At 40.5% G+C, this 21721-nt stretch overlaps 1 protein-coding gene across 1 annotated transcript in view; it reads left to right on the top strand.

The window, feature by feature from the left end:
* LOC114079111 (T-cell surface glycoprotein CD1a-like) overlaps window positions 1-21721 on the top strand; it is a 47354-nt gene that overhangs the window by 8033 nt on the left and 17600 nt on the right. Inside the window, exons 4-8 of the mRNA XM_071618289.1 lie at window positions 2028-3630; window positions 3922-4201; window positions 4384-4665; window positions 5004-5094; window positions 6156-6303. Coding sequence (XP_071474390.1) covers window positions 4018-4201; window positions 4384-4665; window positions 5004-5094; window positions 6156-6297 — 699 coding nt within the window. The 5' untranslated portion in view covers window positions 2028-3630; window positions 3922-4017 and the 3' untranslated portion in view covers window positions 6298-6303. The remainder of the gene's footprint in view (window positions 1-2027; window positions 3631-3921; window positions 4202-4383; window positions 4666-5003; window positions 5095-6155; window positions 6304-21721) is intronic.

Genomic DNA, 21721 nt, shown 5'->3' with positions numbered 1-21721 from the left:
AACTTTATTTCCAAAACTCCCGCGAAAATGCCACGCACGGGGCCTTCTCTCGGGACACACTACACCAAAAGGAAATCCCTCCTCCGGAATTCCCTCCTAAGGCACTTCCCCAACCAATGGGAACTCTCCAGGAGTCCCTGGAGAGCTCCAAAGTAGCAGGCCTAGGCAGACAGCAGGGGTCTAATCTCCAATTGAATGCACATCTTAACATAATCATTATCATCTCAATGGCTTGCTGGGGTCACCTTTCAACCAAAAATGCCATGCGTCATTCCTATTTGGCTATGGCTCTCAGCAGGTTTGAGATATAGAATTGCTCCTGACTTTTTCCTAGCAGTCTGGTTCCTTCTGTTCGTCTAGGAGCAGGGTGCTATCTTGTCTCTTTCCACTTTTTTCTTTCCCCCAAGTGTAGTGGGGTTTCTCCTGTACCCTGAGGGCTGCAGAGATTTCTGGCCTCTCCCTGTCAGGTTAAGGCTTCCTTTGTGGGTAGAAAATAAAGCAAAAAGACCTTGTTGGGATTTCCTACCTTTCCATGTAGCCAGCTGCTGTCATTCCTCACAATTGCGTCATGAGATTATGTATCTGATTTCATCTCAGATTCCAGTCTTTCAGGGGCTCTTGCTTGGGTCTGTGAAAAACAGTCTGGAGACTGGTGTGAACTCTCCCTGTGTCTGTGGATGATGGCCTTCTGTAAAACCATCTTGGCCTTTGGTAATTTGTTACCAATTTTATCGGATTCTTTTAACTGACTTGTATAGCATTTGTCAACTGTTCCAAGTACACAAGGTTTTCCTCCCATCCTTCCTTGGAGGAGTCTGTTTTTTCTTGGATTTGGGGGTTGTTCATACGTTGCCCGGATACTTCAAGTCTCCTCCAATCAAGTTGTGATTTTGGTTATTTAGCCTTTAAAAATTGCAAGTGTGGGAGTGGAATTCTTTCCAGCTTTCTGCACCCTTATCCTTCCAAAAATTTATTTCTTTCCTAAATTTGTATGAGATTGTTTGTTTTCTTAGAAACCAAGACAGTGAATGAATACTCAAACATATTTATAAGGTGATATTTACACATATTTAAGAGCTTAAATATTTAAAAACACTATAAAAGCTGGGCATGGTAGGACACGCTTGTAATCCCAGCAGCTTGGGAGGCTGAGACAGGAGGATTGGGAGTTCAAAGCCAGTCTCTCTCTGTAAATAAAAAAATACAAAATAGGGCTGGGATGTGGCTCAGTGGTCAAGTGCCCCTGAGTTCAATCCCTGGTAACTGCACCCCCATCCCCTGTTGCCCCCCTTTCTGGACCCCAAAACAAACAAACAAACAAACAAACAAACAAAACCACTATAAAAGAAGAAGGGAACCCTGTCCAGGAGCAAGTGTCTTAAGACAAGATAACTATGGAGCATCTAAGTAGGACCAATGAGAAGGGAATTCTGGGTAAAAGATTTCAGAATACTTTATTAACGTTTTACAAATTCTGGCTAGTTTCTTATTATGAGCAGTAGGAAGTTTAGCAGAACCCTGTACGTAAAGTTTACGCTTAGTAACATGCTTTATCCTAAGTCAAATTAAGTAGGATACTCATTTCATCATGTAGGGTTATAAGTATCCTTTGTAATTTCCTTAAAAGTTTTATGTTAAAGATCTCCTTCATAACTAAATATAATAATTGTATGCATGGACTCAAGTAATTTAAACATTGAGCAAATACTTACTAAATACCTACCACTTGCCAGTCACTCTGTTAGGTGGGGACATCGGATTAAAAAATATTAGAACTAATACCCCAAACCAATCACTGAAGTAAAAATACAGTTTGGACATACATTCATTAAAGATAGCCACATTACACTTTTCAAGCAGGATTTTTTAAAAAAAATCTAGACTCTACTCTTTGAACCCAGCACACCAAGGTTTACAGTTCTTGGTGCCTTTTTCTCCCTATGTAGACTGAAAGATCCTTTAATAAACAATTGCACTATCAACCACTGGATACTCATTAGTTTAGCAAGATGCTTTGTTCTTGGCAGGTGCTAAGTGACTGTTGAGTGAAAATATATCAATGAAATTCAGAAGAAATCTTTCTGTATATGTGTCCATGTCCCTGTGGTTTCCGTGATGGCTACTGGCCAATCTAAGAACAATGGAGAGTTGGTGATTGTTTATACTGTTGTGGAGGACAATCACAGGAGACTCTGAAAAAGTAAGTAAAGTAACCGGTGATGTCAGAGATATGAATATGGCAGAGTGGGGCATGGGGTAGAGAAGAGAGCATGTGGGGGGATAATTCAAAATGTCAACAGGACAAAATGACAGAAAATACTTAAGACCTTGGGTTCCATCCACAAGACTGAAAAATATGCCCCTAGTGGTCAGGTGACTGTTCAGGGCCACAAAAGACTTGTCCCATAACAGTTGAAATAGGGGAAGATGACCAGAAAGGAATTTCATAACAATGAGAGAAGTTGGAAGACTGGGCAGAGAGTCAGAAGAGCAGGGGAAATGGGAAACTGTGCAGGTGGTCAGGGTTTGGAGTGGAAGCAGATTTTCAGGCAGGAGAGGTCTGTCTGTTGGTTGAATAAGGAAGTCAGAAGAGAGGTCTGTGGGGTAGGTTTGTTTACAACAGAAATCAAAGGACGACTTCTCTGAGAGAAAGAAGTAGCATCTTCAAGGGCCATGCTGTTTCTGCTACTCCCCTTGCTCGCTGCTCTCTTCCCAGGAGGGGACAGTGATGTTGGTAAGAACTGGGGCAACTGACCAGATGGGTGTGTGTGTGTGTGTGGTGATGGTAGTTTCCCCTGCACACACCTGGAGAGAAGAGTGCCAAGCTGGCCCCATTCTGTGTGCCCTTACTCAAGCCCTCTGTGCTCTCATGGAGGCTGTTGATAGAGCATGGGACCCTGGGGGCCAGCAGATGTCAGCTAAGGTAACGGTGGCTCTCCACTTTTCCAGATTCTGGAACTGACCTTCCCAAGTCTCTCCCTCCCAATGTCACATTTCTGCCTATTCTATCTATTCTTTTGCCACAGGGTTTGAGGAGTCTGTCTCCTTTCATGTCATCCAGTCATCGTCCTTTCACAACCATTCCTGGGTACATCAGGGCTCAGGCTGGTTGGGGGAGCTGCAGACTCACAGCTGGAACAGCAGCTCTGGTACCTTCATTTACCAGTTTCCCTGGTGCAGGGGCAACTTCAGTAACAAGGAGTTGGTGGATCTGGAAAGGTTTTTTTCCAGATATACTTCACCAGACCTCAGGAATTTTATAGTGATAGATTATTGTTTAAATGTGAGCTCAGTTCTCTTGATGGGGAGAAGAAAGGGAGGGGAAGTGGGGCATCTCAGTGAACTTTTATTCCTCTAGTGAGCACCTTCTCTGTGATCTGAATCTTACTCCACCCTCTTCAGCATAAAACTGAAACCATACACTGGGCACATGCTATAAACCAGAACCCAATTCTTCAAAAGCATTAGTTTTTGCCACTTATGAACTGCTCTGTCATTGCCTGCAGGGCTCTGTGTTATTCTCTCCCCTCAGAGGAATGCTGTGGCCCCCTTTTACCCAGGCCTTCAATCAAGTGCCTTCTGCTTCCTCACTCTTTGGTGGACTCTTTAAAGCATGATTTTCTCTCCCATGTAATCTCTTCAGTCTTCCCTGTCTAAACTGTCATAGAAACCATTAAGTCCCCCCCCCCACCATCGCTATCACCTTTGAACAGTCCCCTCCCTTCCTCATATTATCATCTCTTCCTCCACCTCCAGCTCCTACCAGTTCCCCTTCTGTGAACCTCAGACCAAACCACACTGGGGTCCATCCCCTAAACTCCCCAAACTCCCTTCTGTTTCTGTTGTCTTTTTGCTTCCATATCATCCCATTTTCTCCCTTTTCTTCATTTTCTCCTCTAATTCATGACTCTTCTTCCCCAGATCCCTTTAACCTACAGGTGACAGCAGGCTGTGAACTGCACACTGGGAAAGGGCTTCCTAGGCTTCAAGCAGGTAGCTATCCAAGGACATGACTTCATGAGCTTCCAGAATGAAACATGGTCACCGTCTCCAGAGGGTGGAAGAAAGGCCCAGAAAGCCTGCAAACTGCTCAATCTCAGACAAGGCAGCACAGAGAGGGTACATAGGCTCCTCAGTGACACCTGCCCACGTTTCACCTTGGGTCTTCTAGATGCAGGGAAGGCTCATCTCCAGCGACAAGGTCAGTCTTGTAGCCCATCTCAAAGAATTTTTCTATTTTAAAGTCAAATTCAGGATAAAAAGAGGATATCGAGTGACATTTCCAGAAGGGGGAAAGATGTATCCATGTAGTCTCATGTGGAGTTCTGAGCCTCTCAGTGTATGTTATAGTCTGTGTCTGGATGTCTTTTCTGTCCTTTGCAGTGAAACCTGAGGCCTGGCTGTCCAGTGGCCCCAGTCCTGGGCCTGGCCATCTGTTGCTGGTGTGCTACTTGTCTGGCTTCTACCCAAAGCCCGTGTGGGTGATGTGGATGCGAGGTGAGCAGGGGCAGCTGGGCACTCAGAGAGGTGACATCCTGCCCAATGCTGATGGGACGTGGTATCTCCGAGCAACCCTGGATGTGGCAGCTGGGGAGGTGGCTGGCCTGGCCTGCAGGGTGAAGCATAGCAGCCTAGGAGGGCAGGACCTCGTCCTCCACTGGGGTGGTAAGAGTGGGACCCAGGCTGGAATTGCGGGGAGGAGGTCTGCTATAGCAGAAATTGAGGGCCAGCTAAAAAATTGGGACATTAGAGATTTTAGGTCCAAAAGAAAACGAATATTTTAATCCAAGGAATGGAAGAATTAAATATGAGGAATCTGTAGATGCAGAAAGTTGTAGGATAGAAGAAGGATTCCTCTCTGAAAAGGGATAAGAATAAAATAGGAGGAATGATTGGTGCAGTAGAAACTCAAAGAAAATAGTTAATACAGCAAACAGGGAGTGTGTGGGGTAAAATGGGGAATGGATTGGAAACAACGTCCTGGTGTCCACTTGAATCTGCAGCACCTCATAGTGCCCTGGGATGGATCCTCTTGGCTGTGATAGTGGCCCTGGCTCTTCTGACAGCTCTTGGATTTTGGTTTGGTAAACGCTGGTGAGTTCTTTGTATCCATCTGTCCTGTTCGTCCCTCCTCCCCAATGCTCTTCCCTTCTGTTTTGACTTTTTCCTCACTTTCCTTCTCCTCTCAGCCCCATTCCCATTTTTTGCTCAGTTCTCACCTCCACCTTATGAAGGTCTGTTATTTCTCTGTTCTCATTTGGTTCACTTAGGACACACCGTGAAGCTCCCTGCAGTGCTGTCCCTTTGAAGTGAGGACCCAGCTACCCAGGTGCCCAGTCTACACCTGGACACCACGTGGTGATGACATCACTTCAACTGTCCTTGTGAAACCTTGGTAATTTACCTGGTTCATGATCAGTTACCAATATATGCTCAATGTAATCTTGCAGGATGTGTGTTCAGACCCGGGCTGAGACTTTACCTGTGAATGGAATAGGAAACTAGCAACCTCCGCTGGGTTAGATATAGTGGATCATCACATGAATTCCAGGTGTCACATCCTCCAGTGGTCCTTCCTTGATCCACAGTGGGGAGCCATCTCCCCTCTGTGCATCCCCACCTGTCAACTGTACCCCTCACTGTCTACTTCTGTGACAGTTGTGTAGCTTTCTTTCTTTCTTTCAGTTTCTAGAACATAGGGAGCAAAGCACGTGCTTTTGAAGTATCTGTATCCCTGGTGAAGTGTCTGGCCTGCATGCAACATGTTCTCAGTAAAAACCTGTGTTGAATTTATGTAATGTTTGCAGTTTTTTTTTCTTTTTAAATTCTCTGCCTTTGTGTCACCTGCGTTGTAGTTGAGACATTTCATGCCCAACTTCAAGTCTTGCTTGGCCAAGAGATTTTATGCTTCCCTAATTCTACAGTTTTTTCTCTGAGCCTCTGAGAGTAAATACAATGTTGCCTCTTACTGATTCTGTTATTCATTTAGGGAAGTATTAGTGTGAAACTGTTGTTCCAAGTGCTCTAAACTGAAAGATCAGGGAAAGATGAAGGTCTTCCATATCCTGTGTGGTTTATGGTCAAACAGCAGATTTATTACAATGGAGTTTGGTAGAAATGTAGACTCTGTGGCCTGAATTATAATTTCATTTTAGCAGAATCATCAGAAGATGGATCGATGCATTGAAGGTTAAGAGGCACCTCATGGTGGTGATACCTGAAATATGGCCCAAGGGCATCACTGAAGAGAGAATAAAAAATGAGGAGTCAAAATGCTGCTCTTCAGGACTGAAGTAGGTGCAGGTGAGTAAGGTGCATTCTCAGCAGTTATGTTCTCTACAGTTAACAGCTGCAAATGCTTCCTTAGTGAACACTGAGCCATGCTCCTAGGGTAAATAGAGGGATAGGTTCCTTTGAGTTTCTGTTCACAATATTTTTGTTAACTGATGAATACATAACCTTGTTTTTGTGTATTTTGTTTGAAAATCTTATTTAATATATATTTACTACTGTAAATTGCATGATTATCTGAGAAGTGTTTAACAATTTCCTGACCCTGATTAATGTTATCATAAATTTCCTTGGCTTTCAAACTTCTTACAGTAATGTCTACCATATGTAAAATAATCTACTGTCATTTCAAGAAACCCCAATTTTAGTTTTTGTTATAGCTTTATCGTAGCATTATAGAGGTTACTTTACAAACTAGCTTCACCTACTAATCATCAAATATCATATTCCATTTTCCTGTGTATTGCATTGTTTATTCATTAACATAGAACTCTCAGGAAACAGCATTATAACACTGACAAGGCTTAGCTAAAACACATATTTTTTCTGTAATACACATCAGAGCCTTTTCAGTTTAAGAAATTAGGTAGCATTTTAGAGATGTGTTTGGCATCATTTTACTTGGCAAAATCAGTAACAAAAAGCACAAAAGTGTGAAAAACATGGCACTGGGTAGACCACACAAAGAATGCTCATCCAGATTTCAGAAGTGAAATCTGAAGACAGAGCATCAAGTTTTTTGGCTTTCATAGGGAATGTGTTCTTCATTTGACTCCCATTTTGTACCACTCTGTACATATCCATGAATGACCACAAAAGCACTCTGAATACTTACTGCAGGGTTACAAATATCCATAGGTAGAGTAATTCAGAAGTCCTGACTAATAGGGATGTACTAATGACCTCAACCGGCAGTGAGTCAAGACCTCCATGACCAGACTTCAATACTTTAAAATTCATAAATTGATTCAACAAACAGTTCTTAGGCACCTACTGTACATTCACTAAGCAGCAGGTGCATATTGAGTTTAAAGTAATGGAAGGAAAAAAAAATCATCACTGTGTTCTGAGCTTGAAAATTTTGCTTACCCAATTTGATTGTGCAGTTAATTATTTTCATTTTTCTTTCTTTCTTTGCTTCCTGGAAGAATTAGTTGAGATGAACATGGGGAATGGGACTTAGCCTTATTTCATTTAGGAAGCTGAGAAAGTGGAGCCCAGGGCCAGGGGAACATACAGAGAGACCAGGAACAGGGGACAGCACACCTAAGAAAATTCCCCGTGGATTTCCTCCAGAGACATTCATTGAAGCATCCCTTGTCCTTCCTTCCTTCATCACGCATCTAACTCTTACTAGTTGTATGAATAATAGATTCCCTGAGAACTGAGAGTAGTTCCAAAGTACAGGACAATAATTGGAAAAAGAAGTTGTGATGAGAGAAGAGGAAAAGGTAAAAACATGGGCGGGGGAGAATGAACGCTGGGAGAGCTGAAGTCTTTTTAATTGGATTGCACATGACTGGCTACTAACCATGTAGCTTCCAGTCCACTGTCTCACGTTTGCATGGCAGCAATGGGGTTTCAGTTGATTGACTTCACTCAGTGCCGATGATTAGCACAAGGCAATCATGAGGTCCCAATATGACAGACTAAAGAAAACAGGTAATGTATAAATCAAGACAAACACCAGAGACCCATTTACATTGGCTCTAAGGGTTGAGGCAGTGTATGCACCTGTCCTAAGGTGGCTGGCTCAGTTTATATGCAGCTCAATTTTCACATTTGATGGTGGGGGAAAGAGATGCTCTTTCTTGTTTTGGATGTTATCATGCTGGGTAGAATTTCCCCAAGTCATTTTTCAGCACGTGAGAAACAAATCTAGGGATGAAATCATACAGACCAGAAGTTAGAGGAAACAAACTCACAGAAAAGTCCTGATCCACTGTAACCAAAGCCTGCATGACCCTGGGTTTCTCAGTCCTATTGGCCAATATGCTTCCTTGAGTTTTCTCAGGTCATCAAGTTGGGTGTCCTCTTGTTGGAGACTGAAATCATCCTGCTAGATGCACACAGACGTCAGGGGACTCAGCTGATCTCTACTTTGGGTCGCAATATCCTTTTACATCCTTCTTCCTCCCACTTTCTTCCTGAAGTTGACTATTTCTTAAAACATATCTCTTTTATTTTATTTTTTAAATACAAGTCCCTATCTTTTTCAACTTTTATACTGCTTTGGTTTTAACTGTAGCATGTGGATTGGCCCCTCTCTGGGACATTTCATGAATTTTTGTCAAACCACTGACCAGGAACAAAAGTGGTGGTTATGCTCCTGGGGAAGTGAGTGATTTTGAAAAGGTTCCTTATTCTTTTCTTCAGTTACATTGAAGCACGATATATTCTGTCAGTGTTTTGAGGGATGAAAAGATAATTTTGCAGAAGCATTAATAAGAAGATTAAAAATTTGTAAAATACACAAAGTGTGTGAATAACACATTCACAGATGAAAACCCCTAAAGATGAAAGTATATAAATGATACTCAAATGCACTAGTCATTAGAGAAGTGAGAATTAAAAGAAAGTATTATTTTACATTACCAATTTGGGAAAATCAGAAATCCAGAAAAACCCAGGGTATGCAGGAATGGGCAATAGTTGGGACTCCTCCTGCATTGCTGTGGTGAAGTGATTAGGGAGAGCTTGTGGCAGTGTCTTATCTAAGTATAGTCATGTTGTGCTTGAAATCCCACTTCTGAACATAATGTCTCCTCAGTTCCACGAGGGAACATACAATGATGTTTGTCACAACAATTTAATGGTCATGAGGTGCTAGAAGCATACCTGATATGTTTACCCTGTGGTAAACAGGTTACCAATTTAGTGAAATGTGGTAAATGCACACTGTAGGGTCCTGTGTAGAGGCCAGAAACTGGCTAGATGTAGAGTGGTGTGGGAAGGTCTTTAAGAAGAAGCTAAATGTTTAATTTTTTGAGTTCCTTGTATACTCTGGATATTAGGGCTCTATCTGAAGTGTGAGGAGTAAAAATTTGTTCCCATGATGTAGGCTCCCTATTTACCTCTTTTATTGTTTCTCTTGCTGAGAGAAAACTTTTCAGTTTAAGTAAGTCCCATTTGTTGATTCTTGTTATCAACTTTTGTGCTATGGGTGTCCTATTAAGGAATTTGGAGCCCGACCCTACAATATGTAGATCGGCGCCAACTTTTTCTTCTATCAGATGCAGAGTCTCTGATTTGATATCTAGCTCCTTGATCCACTTTGAGTTAACTTTTGTGCATGGCGAGAGGAGGGGATTCAGTTTCATTTTGTTGCATATGGATTTCCAGTTTTCCCAGCACCATTTGTTGAAGATGCTATCCTCCTCCATTGCATGCTTTTAGCTCCTTTATCAAATATAAGATAGTTGTAGCTTTGTGGATTAGTCTCTGTGTCGTCTATTCTGTACCATTGGTCCACCCGCCTGTTTTGGTACCAGTACCATGCTGTTTTTGTTACTATTGCTCTGTAATATAGTTTGAAGTCTGGTATCGCTATACCGCCTGATTCGCACTTCCTGCTTAGAATTGCTTTTGCTATTCTGGGTCTTTTATTTTTCCATATGAATTTCATGATTGCTTTATCCATTTCTACAAGAAATGCCGTTGGGATTTTGATTGGCATTGCATTAAACCTATAGAGAACTTTTGGTAATATCGCCATTTTGATGATGTTAGTTCTGCCTATCCATGAACAGGGTATATTTTTCCATCTTCTAAGATCTTCTTCTACTTCTCTTTTTAGGGTTTTGTAGTTTTCATTGTATAAATCTTTCACCTCTTTTGTTAGGTTGATTCCCAAGTATTTTATTTTTTTTTTGAGGATATTGCGAATGGAGTGTTTTTCCTCATTTCCGTTTCAGAAGTTTTGTCGCTGATATACAGAAATGCCTTTGATTTATGCGTGTTGATTTTATATCCTGCCACTTTGCTGAATTCATTTATTAGTTCTAGTAGTTTTTTTGTAGACCCTTTTGGGTCTTCTAGGTATAGAATCATGTCATCTGCAAATAGTGATAATTTAAGTTCTTCCTTTCCTATTTTTATGCCTTTAATTTCTTTCGTCTGTCTAATTGCTCTGGCCAGTGTTTCGAGAACTATATTCTCAGAGGAGGACATACAATCAATCAACAAGTGCATGAAAAAATGCTCACCATCTCTAGCAGTCAGAGAAATGCAAATCAAAACCACCCTAAGATACCATTTCACTCCAGTAAGATTGGCAGCCATTATGAAGTCAAACAACAACAAGTGCTGGAGAGGATGTGGGGAAAAGGGTACTCTTGTACATTGCTGGTGGGACTGCAAACTGGTGCGGCCAATTTGGAAAGCAGTATGGAGATTCCTGGGAAAGCTGGGAATGGAACCACCATTTGACCCAGCTATTGCCCTTCTCGGACTATTCCCTGAAGACCTTAAAAGAGCGTACTACAGGGATACTGCTACATCGATGTTCATAGCAGCACAATTCACAATTGCTAGAGTGTGGAACCAACCCAGATGCCCTTCAATAGATGAATGGATTAAAAAATGTGACATTTATACACCATGGAGTATTACGCAGCACTAAAAAATGACAAAATCATGGAATTTGCAGGGAAATGGATGGCACTAGAGCAGATTATGCTTAGTGAAGCTAGCCAATCCCTAAAAAACAAATACCAAATGTCTTCTTTGATATAATGAGAGCAACTAAGAACAGAGCAGGGAGGAAGAGCAGGAAGAAAAGATTAACATTAAACAGATACATGAGGTGGGATGGAAAGGGAGAGAAAAGGGAAATTGCATGGTAATGGAGGGAGTCCCTCATTGTTATACAAAATTACATATAAGAGGTTGTGAGGGGAATGGGAAAATAAACAAGGAGAGAAATGAATTACAGTGGATGGGGTAGAGAGAGAAGATGGGAGGGGAGGGAGGGGGGATAGTAGAGGATAGGAAAGGTAGCAGAATACAACAGTTACTAATAGGGCATTATGTAAAAATGTGGATGTGTAACTGATGTGATTCTGCAATCTGTATTTGGGGTAAAATTGGGAGTTCATAACCAACTTGAATCTAATGTATGAAATATGATATGTCAATAGCTTTATAATGTTTTGAACAACCAATAAAAAAAATAAAAAATAAAAAAAATAAAAAATAAAAAAATAAACTTAAAAAAAAAACAAGCTAAATTAAATGCATTCAGCTCGAAGCATTGTTTTCTAATTCTGTGTTACAATTCGAGTTTTACACAAAAGCAACACATTTTAGAAGACCATAGATACAGAAGGATGATACATTAATATATTAAAAAGTAGGGGAAAGGAAAAAACTGGGATAAAAAAATCAAATGGTTTGAATAGTTAAATAGAAGAATTGCATGACTGGGAGGGGGGATAGGAAAAAGAAAGAGTGGAATGAACCTGACATAATCTTCCTATATACATATATGAATATGCCACAGTGAATCTCACCATCATGTACATCCACAAGTCCGGGACCTGAATTAAAATAAGATATATTCTATGCTTATATAATTATATCAAAGTGGATTTTACTGTTATGTATAACTAAAAAGAATCAATAAAAATGTGAGAAGGGCATTAGAGTGAATGATACTCATGAGGAAAATAATTAATACAGGAACATTTTAATCAGTAGTTAAGATTCCAAATACAGAACACAATGCACAAAAATGTTGGAAAATATTAAGCTCTGTAGGAAAGAGACTGAACTGGACTAACAAATTGTGCCAGGGATACTTTCTCAAGGAAAAATAATAAATGTATAATGTCATATAAAATATTTCAATTTCTAAGTACAGAATAAAGTACCTGCAACATCAAAGCTGTCTGGTTGGTAATGTCAGGGTTTTTACAAACATTATGAAAGACCATAAGGTAGATTAATTTTTTATATTTTCCAATGGTGGCATTAGTCATTAAAACAAAGTTTAACATCCTTATAACTTAAAAATGTGAAGGCTTAAGCCCTTGAACAGCTTACAACTATCAATTGGCTTACAAATCCATTATTCAATTTATAATAATTTATAGTTCCAAAAATTATGAATAATTACTTACAAAAATATGCACATAATATTAAAATGTATCAGTAATAATATCAGAATAGAGTCCAGGGGAATATACTGCCAATAAAATAAAGAGAAAACTTAAAAAATAAGGCCTATGATACCTTATTCACTGGTTGCATGTGGGTCACAATTATTAGAGGACCATAAGATGATTAAGACAGGCTCATTCACATATTCGCAGAGTCCAGAAAAAACAGATAATGAGTTGCTCAGGAGAAATGTCCTGGTCCTGGGGCCACATGGAGATTTTGCCCATCAGCTCTTGTACAGGAGAAACTATTTGATACCGTAAACAACATTCTCAGGAGAGTTGTTTTAGTAAATTTTATGAGATTCATAGTACTGTGTGATACTGTCTCTTAAGGAACATGATTATATTAGTCTGAAGTAAGAATTAGGAAAAGTAATTTTATATAACACAACTAGACCTGGACCTGGGATGCAACTATCTGGTTTTCTGACCTTTTTTTGAGATCACTGCCTCTCTTCACAATGTGTACTGATGTTCAGGCCATCTGTGTTTCTGTTTTCTAGAACTGATTCTATGATTTTTTAAAAAATTTCATTCACTTTATGGAATTCCCCATATTACACATTTATTTCACTTTTTGGTTATAAATATTCAAGTGTATTTATGACACTAACTTTTAAAATCATTTTGTACTGGGGATTGAACTCACGGAAACTTATCCACTGAGGCACAACCTCAGCCCTTTTTGTATTTTATTTAGAGACAGGGTCTTGCTAAGTTGCCTAGGGCCTTGCTAAATTGCTAAGGCTGGCTGTGAACTTGTGATCCTCGTGCCTCAGCCTTCCAAACCACTGGGATTACAGGCATGTGCCACTGTGTCCAGAATTTTGTGCTAGTTCTAACGTCTATAAATTATATAACAATTTATGCATTTATTTTCAGATTTGTTGATTTTTTTATGAATCTCATTTTACCATATGTAATATTTTCTCATTTGCTGAAATTGTGCAAATACTCTACAACTTACAACAGTTATATACCAATAAACTCACCGTTGATTGAAAGTATCTTAAGTCAAAAAACATTCAATACACTAAACCTAATGAACATTATAGCTCACTAACACAATGCATTGTGAAATATAGAGTGTTTATAGTATAATATAGAGTGTTTATCCTGATCGTGTGGCTGACTGGGAACTGTGGCTCATTGCTACTGCCCAGCAACAAGAGGACGTATTGTACTACATATGACTAGTCTGGGGACAGATCAAAACTCAAGAGTATAGCTTCTTCTGAATACATGTCATTTTCATGCCATCGTAAAGTTGAAAAATCTTAAGTTGAGTCATGGGAAGTCAGAGATCTGTGTAGAGATAACAGTGAAGACAAAGTTATGCAACTCTTTTACTTTGTTTCTAATTCCACACATATGTCTTAAACTTCCTATGTATGCTACTAGGAGGGGGACAGAATTATTTGGATTTCACCAAAAATTTAGTTAATGTTGGATGAGGAAGAAATTTTTAAGACTAAACTCACCACTGGTTAGTTGGTGCCAAGCCACAGCTGTTCATGGCCAAGTCTAATTTCTTGGGTCTCGTTCAGTGTTAGATCCTGAATCATAGTTTGAGTTATCACTCAGTTTCACCTTTTGAACCAGCAATAGTAGAATAAAAAAAGCATGTTTTAGACATCTTTGTCGAGTATCAGGTTACCATATTTTTGTGGATTTGCCTCTGTCTTTTATTCTATCCACTGGTCTTTATGTCTGTTTTGGTGCCAATACCACACTGTTTTCACTACCACAGTTCTGTAGTATGATTTGAGGTCCAGTATTGTGATCTCTCCCACATTCTCTTTTTGCTCAGGATTGCTTTGCCTATTCTGGGTCTCTTATTTTTCCAAATGAATCCCACAACTGATTTTTCTAGATCTGTGAAGAATCATGGGAATTTTGATGGGGATTGTATTGAATCTGTATAGTGCTTTTGGTAGTTTGGCCATTTAAAAAATATTAATTTGGCCTACCCAAGGAGTATTTTCATCTTCTAAAGTTTCTTCAATTTTTTTCTTCTGTGTTCTATAGTTTTCACTGAGTATGTTTTGCAACACAGACATAGTGGTTATAAATTCTTTAAGTTTCTGCTGATCATGGAAAATTTTGAAAATTTTATCTTCAATTCTGAAGGATAATTTTGCAGAATATAGTAATGTTGGCACTCATTTCAGGGCTAAATGTATATTATTCCAATCTTTCCTTTTTTGCTCCCCAAATGAGGTCTGGGTTAAGAAATCCCTGGAAACCTGAATTGTTTTACTTTTAGATATGATCTTATTTTCCTCTGCAGCTTTTAAAATTTTATTCATATTTTGCATATTTGGCATTTTTATTGTAATGTGTCTTGGAGAGGATCTGTTTTTAATCTTGCTTATTTGGGTTCTATATAAATCTTTTGTTTGGGTTTCCATCTCATTCCAAAAATTTTGAAAAGTTTCTAATATTATTTCATTAAAAATGTGCATAGCCTTAGTTTGTGCTTTGGAGTCTTCTTCTACTCCAGTGATTCTTAAATTTGTCACTTAATGTTATCTCAGATTTCTTGAATATTGTGGTCATGGTCTCTTAACATCATTTCTTTATATTTGGCTTTATTTTTAATATTATATACTTTGTTTTCAAGGCCTGATAATCTGTCATCAAAGTGGTCTAGTCCATTGGTGATCCTTTTCATTGAATTTTTAATTTGATTTATTGAGTCTTTCATTTCTAGGATTTCCATTTGATTGTTTTCCAGAATCTCTGTCTCTGTTGAAATGATCTTTCATTTTCTCTCTAAGTTCATTCCTTGAATCTTCTTTTAACTCACTAAAATTTTTATCCATAAATGATCTAAGTCCTTTCTCTGATGTTTTTCTCACCACACCATTAATGAAGTCAATTGTTGGAGTGTTGTGGGCTCTTTGAGGTGTTTTTTTTTTGCTTTTCCAAACTGCTCATGTCTCCCCTTCTGTGTGGTTGATTATTGCCTTTTGTATGCCACAGTCTATTTAGTGAACCTCTTTTTCTTGAGAACCCCAGGCTGGGAAAATATCCTGAGCAAATAGGTATTAACACTTTAACTCACTGTGTGTCATAGGCTTGTTTTGGTTAGCTTTTTCACTGCTGTGACCAAAAGACATGACAAGAAATATTTTAAAGAGGAAAAGTTTATAGCGGCCTATGTTTCAGAGGTCTCAGTTCATAGATGGCTGACTCCATTCCTAACGGCCTGAGTAGAGGGATAACATCTTGGCAGAACAGTGTGATGGAAGAAAGTGGTTCAGGACAGGACCTCCCAGAAACAAAGAAGAGAGAGAGAGGTGGGGGGTAGGGGGGTAGGGAGAGGGAGATTGTTCTCCTTTCACCAAGGACAAAATATATATCCAATGTCACAGTGACCCATTTCCTCTTTTATACCTAGAGTTCCCACTCAGTTAATCCATTAAATTATATTAATGTACTATTTAGGTTAATATAGAACTCCTTTACCCAGTATCAGCACCACTTTAAGCAAAGACATCGGATCCTATTTATTACAATCACTTCAGAGCAAGCCACATAATATTTAATCTTAGATAAAACCCCCAAACTTTTTGATACTGTTCTCATAATTTCTGTAATCCAGGTATAAACTTGTGGTAAAATTTTGGAATAGGATGAAAATGTAGTTGTTAATATAGTAACTTTTATGAGATATTATAAATGGCTGAAAAGGCAAGGAGAGAAATATTGGGCAAAAGAAGAATAAAAGAAAAAGAAAGAGGGAGATAAAGAAAGAAAGAACAAAATAATACATACCATGGGTAAAGGAGGAAAATGGTGGATGGGGTGGAATTTGAGACAGTAGCAGGTAAGGTAAGAGAGACCAGAACGCATACAACAGCAAGTGTAAACCTGAGCTAGCAAAACAAAGAGAATAATTGCAATTAGTGCTTTAAAACATTAGAAGAAAAACAATTAAATGAGTTGAGGGCACAATGTCAAATACTATGGTAACAAATACCAAATCCAGATCAGGAATGATATGTGTATGATCAAAGTTGACATTACAATTATTTTTAGTAAACCATGTCAAACGGAAGAAAATTGTTATTGAGTCTTGGTCTGGATTTCGTCAGAATTTAAGATCTTTAAAAGATGTCCATCACTGGTTAACATTGGATCTTTCCAAAGGTGCTGGGGCATAGGAGCCACTCCCCTAGTTGCTGTGGTCCTCCCACCAGCTGGTTCTTTGTTGTCAGCTCAGCGACCTGAGGCTGGATGCTCAGAGGTTATGACTTTGTGTCTGTTGATTGTTTCTATTGTACACAGAAGCTCAGACTACAGGGCTCTGGGATGTCACTCTATCACAGGTCACCATGCACCTGCTCCCATCCACAGGGTCCTATTCAAAGTGGCATAGAGCCTGGTTGCCATCTGCAAATGTGGGACTTGTGGTTATGGGTTCTCTGCAGGTTGTCTGTGTGCAGAAGTCCCCTGTCTAACTGACACAGATCACTGGAGTACTCTCTCTGCTACCAGAAAAAGACTCAGCCAGTTCAACTGGTTTCTAGTTCCCACTGCCTGGTCACCCTCTTGTGAGCTGCCCAGGGAAGAGATAATCATCCCACATATGCCCAAACTCTCACTGGTTGGATGCCAGCCACCTGTGATGGCCAGGATTGAGATTGCCTTTCTGCCTGATTCTGAATTCTCATTTCACCACCATGAATTGTGGACATCAAGTAGATATCTGCCCAGGCTTCTGTGGAGGCTTGAGAAATGCTGTGAGGTTTGCACTTCTGGGAGTTTTTGGCTCTTTGTTCTACTCAACTCCAGATTTAAATCTTTTTTAACCATTTTTTTTCTGGTGTCCTTCTATCTTTGAACACAAGGGATAGTGGTTTTTTTTTTCATCTTCAACTTAGTTTCTGATTGTTCACCCTCCTTATCAGGCAAGTGTGTAAATGCCTGTACATACAGAACCTCTTCCATATACTTTGTTTTTTGAGAAAAAAGAAAAAGTTTTATTAATTTATTAGCAAAGGAGAATCACAGGGGACTCCTGTCTCAGAGCCTGTGATTCTGCCCATCAGCAGGAGCAGGGTTTTGTAAAGACGTAATTCAGGACATGAGATTGGAGAGGAGAGATGAGGAAGGAGAAAATCAGGGAAAAGAAGATCAGGGAGGATAAAGTTAGGGAAAAGAAAAGGGAGGAGAAGATCAGGGAAAAGAGGGTTGGGGAAAAGAAAAAAAAACATGTAAATTTCAAAGTGACAAGGCACAGAATCAGAGCATCAGGTGACCCCCTGTTACGTTTCCCCAGTGACAATTTCCAGCTTCATTTCTATGGACAGTGTATGAGGACATCTCCAGGCTACTTCTTGCTGAAAAGGGGTGATAAGGGGATCTCTGGAATGGAAGGTTTTACTTGTTGCCATTCTCCCTTCTGGATTTCTGTTCCCAGTTGCAAAGGATGGAACAGCAACAGAGAAGTGAATGGAGACCCTTACACAAGGGCGATGATGAAGAGGGTCATCAGAATGAGGAAGAGAAGACCTAGTGACATAGACTTACTGTCTCTCAGTATCCAAGAGAAGACAATACAGAACCAGTCAGTTAGGACTATCCCCAACCCATCCAAAAGGGCTGTGTGGGGTCTAGCTTCTGTTGTAGCCAGGTTGCTTGTCGCCTGATCTTTTCAATCCTGGTCTCCACCTGTGAGGAGGCATTAATATTAATGCAGTGAGATTTATTAGCTATGGCAGAATCTCCCCCTTGTTCATATAATAGAGAGTTTAATGCCATGTAGCTACCTAGAACTACCTTTACCAAGGATCCCAGAGAAGTCTGTTAGTTGGAGATGGATAAGGCTGTCTCATTGGCTGAGGTGATCAAAGTTTTTGACAGATTTTGGAGGACCCAATGGTGTGCCCCATTGGTGTACCTATTGTTGTATGACCACAGTGTATCCTGGTCACTGGCCATTCTCCATGTAGCTGCTCCCATTTGTGAAGAGGTCCCAGTCCTTCTGTGTAGGCTGATCAGAATCAGACAAGTCCAATCTGCTAGTATAGATAGTTTCTAAAATTTCTAGGCAATTATATTTTATTATCATCTAATGGCAGCAGTGTTGCTGAATTTAACATGGACACAAGTTTAAGGTTGACAGTTTGGTTGTCTAGTGGGATGGCCTGATACCTCCCCATTCTCCAAGCAGTCAGCCAGTAGCCACCCTCCTGTCCTTGTAGGACCAAGATTTGGTGAAGGACAAAAAACACAGTGATGGGTTGTCCTAGAGAGAATGTTTCAGTCTCCTGTAGCAAATCACAAGTGGCAGCTACTGCCTGTGAGCAGAGGTACTTCTTGGCTGTGTGGTCCAGATGTTTTATTACCAGTTCCCTGGTCATGGTGTATCTCCCAGTGTCTGTAAGAGAACTCGAAGGCTGAACCTTGTTTCTCATGCACATATAATCTGAATTCTTTTTGTAAACCAGGAAGTCCTAGGGCAGTGGCTGTCAAGAGGCAATGTTTTAACTTCTCAGAAGGAGTTTGGCATTCTGGGGTCCAAATAAAAGGTTCTATTTCTGTTTCTTTTGATGCCTCATACAAGGGCTTTTCTGTTAATCCAAAGTTAGGGATTGAGATACAGTGAAATGCTGTCATTCCCAGGAACCCACATAACTAGGTCCAGTTTCTGGGTTCCCTGAGGCTCAAGATTGCCAGCTTTCAGTCTGCCAGCACACTTCAGGTCCCTTGGCTAAGCTGAAATCCCAGGTAAGTGACTTGTTTGTAAGTTTGGGCCTTTTTAGTGGACACATTTTATCTGTATGAATCTAGATGGTTTAGAGCAGCAACAGTATTGGAAAGATGATGTTCATAGTTTGGGGTAGGTATAAGCAGGTCATCCACATATTTCAAGAGAATTCCCTGATCCACCTGTAGCCCTTGGAAATCTTTTGCCAGATTTGTTTAATTCATTAAACAGAGTAGGAGAGTTTTTAAATCCCTGAGGTAGGGAGGTACAACTATTACTGGGTAGCTACTTTGGTATTTGGGTCTTGCCATTCAAAAGCCAATAGTAATTGGAACTGCCTTTCCAGATGGATGCAAAATAATGCCCCTTATAAACCCAGCTCTGTGAACCAGCCATGGTTACCTGGCATGGGAATCCACAGGGTGCATGGAGTAAGTACTGAGGGATGAATGTCCTGCATAATATTATCTATAGCTCTCAAGTCTTGCAAAAATTGGCACTCATCAGTGTGAGGTTTCTTTTTAAAATTTTTTTTCTCATACATGTAGATGGACAGAATGCCTTTATTTTATTTGTTTATTTTTACATAGTGCTGAGGATTGAACCCAGTGCCTTATGCATGCTAGGCAAGCACTCTACCACTTAGCTACAGCCCCAATCCAGTGTGAAGTTTCTTAATGGGCAGGATAGGTGTATTGCAGGGGGGCTGACAAGGCTGAATCAACTCCTATTTTAAAAACATCTAGAAGTAGCGGAATTCCTATTAGTCCCTCTCTTTTAAGAGGGTACTTTTATTTATTTATTTTTTAAAGGCAGGTTATCCCCTCCTTAAACAAGATCTTGATGGGAGTAAATTTAATGGTCCTCCTTGAAGTCCCATCAGCACATACAGTTTTATTCACTTTTCTGATGACCTTCAATGTTTTGGGTTCAGTTTCCTTTCCTTGATTAGCAAGCAAAAGCTGGGGCCAGAGTGCATTTTCAGGGGGCACTTGCAGATGAAGCTGTTGCTTTTTGGGTGAGAATGTTATCTGTGCATTTAATTTACATAACAAATGTCATCCCAGGAGAGGGATTGGGCAATCTGGCACATACAAAAAAACTGTGCCTTAGTTTTTTTTCTCTCAGTTTACAACAAGGGGCAGGAGCAATGGATGAGGCTCTGTGTGGCCTGTCACTCCAACTACTGCCACCATGTCAGTGCTTAAGGAGGTCGATTTAGAATTTATAACAGAATAACTGGCACTGGTGTCCACCAGAAAGCCATCAGTTGGGTCCCCACTGTCAACTGTACTCAGGGCTCCTCTGTGGCTGTTGGTAAGAGGCCTCCAACAAGGTCTGGAGCCCCAAGCACTGTCACTTGTCACCTGAGCCTTGGATTTGGGAAAACATTTATTTTTTCAGGGGAGTGATCTGAGCCTGGGGACGTTCACTTCCTTGGACAGTCCTTTTTCCAATGTCCTTCATTACACTAGGCAAACTGGTTTTGCGTTAATGGTTGGTGCCCATCCCTGTCCCTTCCTTTGGATTGTCTTAAGGCTCCCTTTACAGGGGTTGCAGTAAATCACATGCTGATTTTCATTTCTGCTCCTCTCAGGAATTGTATACCTTAAAGGCAATAACAACAGATGTGAGGGGTTCATACCAACTGCCCCTTTTCCACCTGCTGATGTTTCCTTCTTGTGTCTGAAGCACTTTGTCCAGTGGTTTTCAGTGGCTTCTCCATCTGCATCTGTGTATTTCCTCTATGCCTGATGAACTCACTCTAAAAATTCCAATGGGCCCTAATTGATATTTTCCTGAATCTTATTTAAAATTTTCTGCTTGAGTACTCCCCTCCTGAGTCCCACCAAAAGACATGTCTGATAATGATGAATCATTGCACTGTCTGCCCCCCAAATTGGGGCCCAATTGGGCTCCCTGCTAGGAATAGCTTCTGCTGGTGCAGGGCTGTGATGAGAGTCCTCATAATGGAGCCTCAGAACTTCTTCCCTTGCCCTCTCTCTCACTCCTCAGTGCCCATCAGCTGTGGGTAACATAATAAGCAGAGTTTGTAGGTCTGCCCAGATGGGGTGGTGAGTGGCAAAAATGGCAGTAAACAACTCACCCATTTTCAGTGAGTCTTCTTGATAGGCTACATTTGAATTTTCCCAATTCATCAAGTCAGAGGTCAAGAAGAGACTGTACAGGGATACCCAGCTGGTCGCCCCTGTGCATTTATGCTGATGGGGTATTGCCTTAGGGGGAATTGGCCTGCCCCAACAATGGGTACTTCCCATCAAAAGGAGTGCCACAGTGGATTTTAGATGGGGAGACCATCCCTCACCCTGAGTCACCCTGTGATGCCAATAGTGGGAGCCCCTCTTCCTCCACCTTCCCTTCGTGTGCACTTTTAATTTACATAACAAATATCACCCCAGGAGAGGGATCTTCTTATGGGACAAAGGGAGCAAGTGGGAGTCAGAGGTGTTACCAGACCAGCCGGCTGGTCATGCTCCAGGTTAGAGTTAGGATCTCAGTGGCTTGTTAGATTCAAGTTTATCAAATCTCC

Source organism: Marmota flaviventris, chromosome 10 (assembly GCF_047511675.1).
Source record: "Marmota flaviventris isolate mMarFla1 chromosome 10, mMarFla1.hap1, whole genome shotgun sequence".
In the NCBI taxonomy this organism is placed as follows: Eukaryota; Metazoa; Chordata; class Mammalia; order Rodentia; family Sciuridae; genus Marmota; species Marmota flaviventris.
Note: the sequence above shows the minus strand (reverse complement) of the source record. Positions and strands in the feature narration are given on the sequence as shown.